The sequence below is a fragment of the Piliocolobus tephrosceles genome, chromosome 11, assembly GCF_002776525.5.
Source record: "Piliocolobus tephrosceles isolate RC106 chromosome 11, ASM277652v3, whole genome shotgun sequence".
NCBI lineage: Eukaryota > Metazoa > Chordata > Mammalia > Primates > Cercopithecidae > Piliocolobus > Piliocolobus tephrosceles.
The window spans coordinates 122663604-122669278 of record NC_045444.1 but is presented as its reverse complement, the minus strand read 5'-3'; the positions used below and the strand labels follow the sequence as shown (position 1 = coordinate 122669278).

At 42.1% G+C, this 5675-nt stretch overlaps 1 protein-coding gene across 2 annotated transcripts in view; it reads left to right on the top strand.

Annotated features, from left to right (window-relative positions):
- The window catches only part of IQCA1 (IQ motif containing with AAA domain 1), a 171544-nt gene that overhangs the window by 112521 nt on the left and 53348 nt on the right, over positions 1-5675 (top strand). For both annotated transcript variants that reach the window (XM_023228745.1, XM_023228744.2), the window contains one exon: positions 2199-2281. In XM_023228745.1, the coding sequence (XP_023084513.1) occupies positions 2199-2281 (83 nt within the window). The remainder of the gene's footprint in view (positions 1-2198; positions 2282-5675) is intronic.

The window sequence follows — 5675 nt, the reverse complement described above, 5'->3', positions numbered from 1 at the left end:
GTTTGGGGTTCCCTCCCCTCTCCCTTGGTCCTGTCGCTCCCCTGTTTGGGGATTCCCTCCCCTCTCCCTTGGTCTTGTCACTCTTCTGTTTGGGGGTTCCCTCCCCTTGGTCCTGTCGCTCCCCCGTTGGGGGTTCCTGCTTCTCCCTGTGTCCCAGCGTTACTCTCCCCAAACTGTTCGAGAGAAGCTCTGTGAGAGAGAAAGCCCTGCCTAGAGCTCTCTGGGGGGAAGAGGAGGCCAGAGCACCCAGAGGGGCACCGGGCATCTGTAGCCTCCAGGGAGGCCAGAACACCGCCGCGGCCCTGGCAAGCAGCCCCTGGAAACACAGTCACGGGGAGTGTGGGTTTCTGCTCTCTAGAGAAATGGCTCTCACAGGACATCCATAGAGGGAGAGGGCTGCAGGTTCTCCACTCAAGTCTCCACTGTTTGAGAAGCAGTTCCAGGTCGAGAAGCTGGGGCTGACTGCTGCCTAAGAGGCAGCTGGTCAGTGTTTTGCGTCTCAGGTGCCCCTGTTCCTGGGGAGGCACACATCTGTCCATGTGCAAACACTGGCACCTCCTGGGGCAGATTTGGGGGACAGAGGGGCCTCAGAGTCTCATCCCTTGAGGAAGGTCAGCCCATGCTCACACACAATGCCGCGGTATCTTCTACTAGCAGTAGCATGTTTTTTTTTTGTTTGTTTGTTTGTTTGTTTTTGAGATGGAGTCTCACTCTGTCGCCTAGGCTGGAGTGCAGTTGTGCCATCTCAGCTCACTGCAACCTCCGCCTCTGGTGTTCAAGCGATTCTCCTGCCTCAGCCTCCTGAGTAGCTGAGATTACAGTTGCCCACCACCAGGCCCAGCTAATTTTTTTGTATTTTTAGTAGAGACAGGGTTTCACCATGTTGGCCAGGCTGGTCTCGAACTCCTGACCTCAAATGATCGGCCCACCCTAGCCTCCCAAAGTGCTAGGATTACAGGTGTGAGCCACCGCGCCTGGCCTCGGACCTTCTTAATATCGTTTGTTCTGATTATGTTAGAGAATCTTCTTCAAATTTATGTTAATATTTTATACCTGTGTTAGGTGTTTATATTAAATAAGTATTCAAGTTAAAACACTGCAGTTGATACCTCCTTGATATATATGGGTCAAATATTGCTATCCCAAATTCCACTAAATTAAATCTTTCTTAACTTTCAGCAGAGGGCATACTACTTTAAACATGTTTGATGGAATACAACTCCAGTCTTCCAAAGACTGGGGTCATTGGATTAGCATTTCCCCTAATAGTATTTGGCTTGAATCTAGCTGATATTCTCGGGTATCTTTTAATCACACTAACTTGGGTCACAGGACAGTCAGAAGAACTGTCTAAATAAAGTTGTATTTACAGTTCTCAACTTAGAGAAAGACCAGAGTAGGATGGAAGAATAAAGAAGAGGAAAAGACAAAACATCTCAAAGGATTATACTGAATAATATTGGAATTTAACCTATCTAATTTATGCAAGCCAAACCCAGCGAGCATCACTGGGAGTTTCATCCGTTATGTGGGATAGATACTACATCCATTTTTTTCTCAATTAGTATAAATTACCAATGTGCTGGCTATATGCCCAGGGTCCTTTTAGAGAAGTGGTTTTGACATCTGTAAACACTCCATAAAGTATAACACCCTCCTAAAAAATCATCACGCTCATAGCTTTAGATGTTTTATCTTCCATATAAGAATTATCTTCAGTCTCATCCTTTGTTCTTTGTAGATGTTTCTTTCAAACAATTGTGCAATTGGGTTAAAAGGAAACATAAATTTCACAAAGGATTAATGACGTATTACAGCTTGCAGATGCTAGCCGAATATATAATTATAGGTCCATTGCGTTACTATTATTGGGTAATTTCTAATTCATATTTGTGCCATCCTGAAGACTGATGGAAGGGCAGACTGCAGGAGTTATAGCTGGTCCCAGACGCCCAAAGATATCATTCTTATTAATGGGAAACATCAGATACACACATGGATGAGTGAAAGTATTGTTTTTAAAAAGCCTAATTTATCCCCAAATTGTAGAAACACTTCAAAACTCCTTTTATTTGCATATGAACAAATGTACTTGGAAATAGATCTGGTTTAAGTTCTCCACATATGTGATCATTAACAGAAATACCGCTGATTTCTATGTGTGTGACTCTGGAACAGATGCTCTGCTTTCTCCCCAGGACCATCGAGTCTCTGTATAAGGAACTGGTGGAAGAAGGATTACTGATCCAGGCTCTGAAAGTCAACCTCTCTGATTACATTGGTGAGTACACAAAGAATAATGCATGTGTGTGTCACGTGTCACCTCTTGTGTTTTGAAATCCCAGCAGCCAGAAATATGTTTTATTTACATTTTTGTTCAAGCCAAAACCTGGCCCATGGTGGCTCCTGGTAAATGTTTGTTGGATTGAAATCATTCAAATAACCTGAGAGGATGCTGTGAACTAACAGATTCTCTTAGTAAAATGGTTGCAGCTCTCTCCCCTGACGTAATAGAAGCAGGTTTTTTACCTACTAGCAAGGTTCCTCGATGCATTCTTTCTGGCATAATCTGATTTAAGGAGATGGGGAATTGTTTATGATTTCACATGTAAAAAATGCACCTGGGGCAGCACCTAAGGCTTCCACAACACACTCCTTACTGGAGGAATTATTTCCAAAAGATACCTTCCAATAGAGACACAAATATTCGGGAGGAATGAGGTGGGGACATTTGTTATCACAGCCTCACGTAATGGTTTTCTCTGAATTTTTAAAAAACACGATGATGACCTGAAAACACACTTAAATCTTAAAATTCCTCATAACTGTACCACCCTAATGCAGTTATTAGTTTTACTTTTAGGAAGAAATTACCCCAATGGATGACAACATTCTCCTACATAACCACAGAAGGAAAATCACTCAGAAAATCAAACAATAATGCAATACTGTTACCTAATATACAGTGAACTTTCAGCTTTCCCAATTGTCCTGATAATGTCCTGGATACATGTTTGTCTTTCTGCATCCGAAATCCAGCCAAGGATGGTGCAAGTGATTGTTGTGTCTCTTCCGTCTCCCATAATTCCTTCCTTCTGGAACAGTTTCCCAGCCTTCCGCCATCTTTCACAACACTGGCATTTTTGAAGAGTCTGAGCTGTTCACAGACTGTCCCTCAATTGAATGTGTGTCATGGTTTCCTCATTATTTGATTCAGGGTAAACATTTGACAGGAAAACGATGGTGTGTCCCTGTCAGTGTTTCCCACTGGGGGCACCTAATGCCACTTTGTCCCATCAGTGGTGATGTTAAGTTTAATCCTGTGGCTTAGGCACTGTTCCCTGGATTTCTCCACTGTAAAGCATCATCTTTCCCTTTATAATTAATGAACAATGAATCCAAGGGGTGATATTTTGAGGCTGTGGAGATTCTGTTCCCAGCATCCTTTCCAGCAAGCGTTTTAGCACCCAGTGACGATTTTTATCTGCATCAGTTATTGCTGTAGCAGTTGTAAAGTGGAGATTTTTCTCTTTCTATCATTCCTTCTACATTGAATAGATATCATTCTTCTGTAAGGAAGTGTGTAATCTTTTAAAATCATGTTATCAGTGTAGACACATGGATTCTTTTTTTATTCAATGTATTATCTACGCCTATCATTATCCATCCTGTTATTTACATTGACCCAATTTTGGTCTATGAGAGCAAGAAGGCTGGCATTCTCCTTTGATCAAAGGATGGTTATTTTAATCCCTTTTCAAGACAGCCTTGTTTTCTTCTTGAGGACTTGAAGGAGCCCTCACATTTCCTAACAGCATAAGAATTTTGCCAGAATATATATTGAGATATGTTTTGGGTTTCTATTTATTTTACTTTCTGTGTTTCTTCTTCAGGTGCTGGAGAATTTTCTCCTGTGCCTTGATTCTGTTTTGTTAATTCTGTTAATATTTTTAAATGGCTATTTTTAACAGAACCTTCTCTTATTTATGGTTTGGATTTGTGAACAAAAGATCCTAGGGCCTAGTACAATGCCTGGCACATGGTAGATTCCCATTACCTATGTGTGGACTGACTTCTCAACTAATTATTAGTTTCTTATCCCTTCTGAACTTTTTCAATGATCTTTCAATTTTCAGGAAGCATCTTTAAGATGCCTAAGGTCAAAGTGGATGGAGTCAGCCATTTAAGAGTGACTCTGATATGGTTTAGATCTGTGTGCCCACCAAACCTCATGTAGAATTATAATCCCCAGTGTTGGAGATAGGACCTTGTGGGAAGTGAGTGGATCATGGGGGCAGTTTCTCATGAACGGTTTAGCACTATCCTCCTTGATACTTTCTTCGCAGTAGTGAGTTCTCACAAGATCTGGTCATTTAAAAGTGTGTAGCAGTCTGGACACAGTGGCTTACGCCTGTAATCCAGCACTTTGGGAGACCGAGGCGGGTGGATCACCTGAGGTCAGGAGTTTGAGACCAGCCTGACCAACATGGAGAAACCTCATCTCTACTTAAAAAAAAAAAAAAAAATTAGCCAGGAGTAGTGGCACTTGTCTGTAATCCCAGCTACTCGGGAGGCTGAGGAAGGAGAATCACTTGAACCTGGGAGGTGGAGGTTGCGGTGAGCCGGATCACGCCATTGCACTCCAGCCTGGGCAACAAGAGCGAAACACCATCTCAAAAAACAATAATACTAATAAAAATTAAAAAATAAAAATATAAGTGTGTAGCACCTCCCCCTTTTATCTCTCTTGCTGTGCTGTGAGACATCTTGCTTCCTCTTTGCCTTGTGTCATGACTGTAAGTTTCCTGAGGCCTCCCAAGAAGCCAAGCAGATGCCAGCATCATGCTTCCTGTATACCCTGCGGAACCATGAGCGAATTAAACCTCTTTTAATTATAAATTACCCAGTCTTGGGTATTTCTTTATAGCAATTCAAGAACAAATTCATACAGACTCTAAGTGAAAATGACTCAATTTGACCAAAGTAGTCAAATATCCACCAAAATCTGGCACACTTTGACCTTGTCCATATTTTCATTTTTTCCCGGTTAAGGTCCTTAGCTTGAAAGATGGCAGTGTATCTTCCTAAATCCCCACATCGTAAAACAGAGGAACTAGAAAACAAGACCAAAACCCCCCAGGCAATACTTGCACCACAACTAAATGACAAATTTTCCTCATTGAACCCCAAAGTACAAACTTTAGGGACACCAAGGACCTGAGAATAGGAGACCCCAAAATAACCAGAGAGCAATGGGCCAGGTAATGTGCAGTGGGCCAGGTAATGTGCAGTGGGCCAGGTAAGAATCAAAGCTGAATCTAGGAGGGGTTTTGCCCATCGCCATAGCAGATGAGTGCAAAGGACCCAAACAAGAGAAAGCAGGAAAGATCTAAAATTGACACTCTAACATCACAATTAAACGAACTAGAGAGGCAAGAGCAAACACATTCAAAAGCTAGCAGAAGGCAAGAAATAACTAAGATCAGAGCAGAACTGAAGGAGATAGAGACACAAAAAACCCTCCAAAAAATCAATGAATCCAGGAGTTGGTTTTTTGAAAAGATCAACAAAATTGACAGACCGCTAGCAAGGCTAATAAAGAAGAAAAGAGAGAGGAATCAAATAGACGCAATAAAAAATGATAAAGGGGATATCACCACCGACCCCACAGAAAT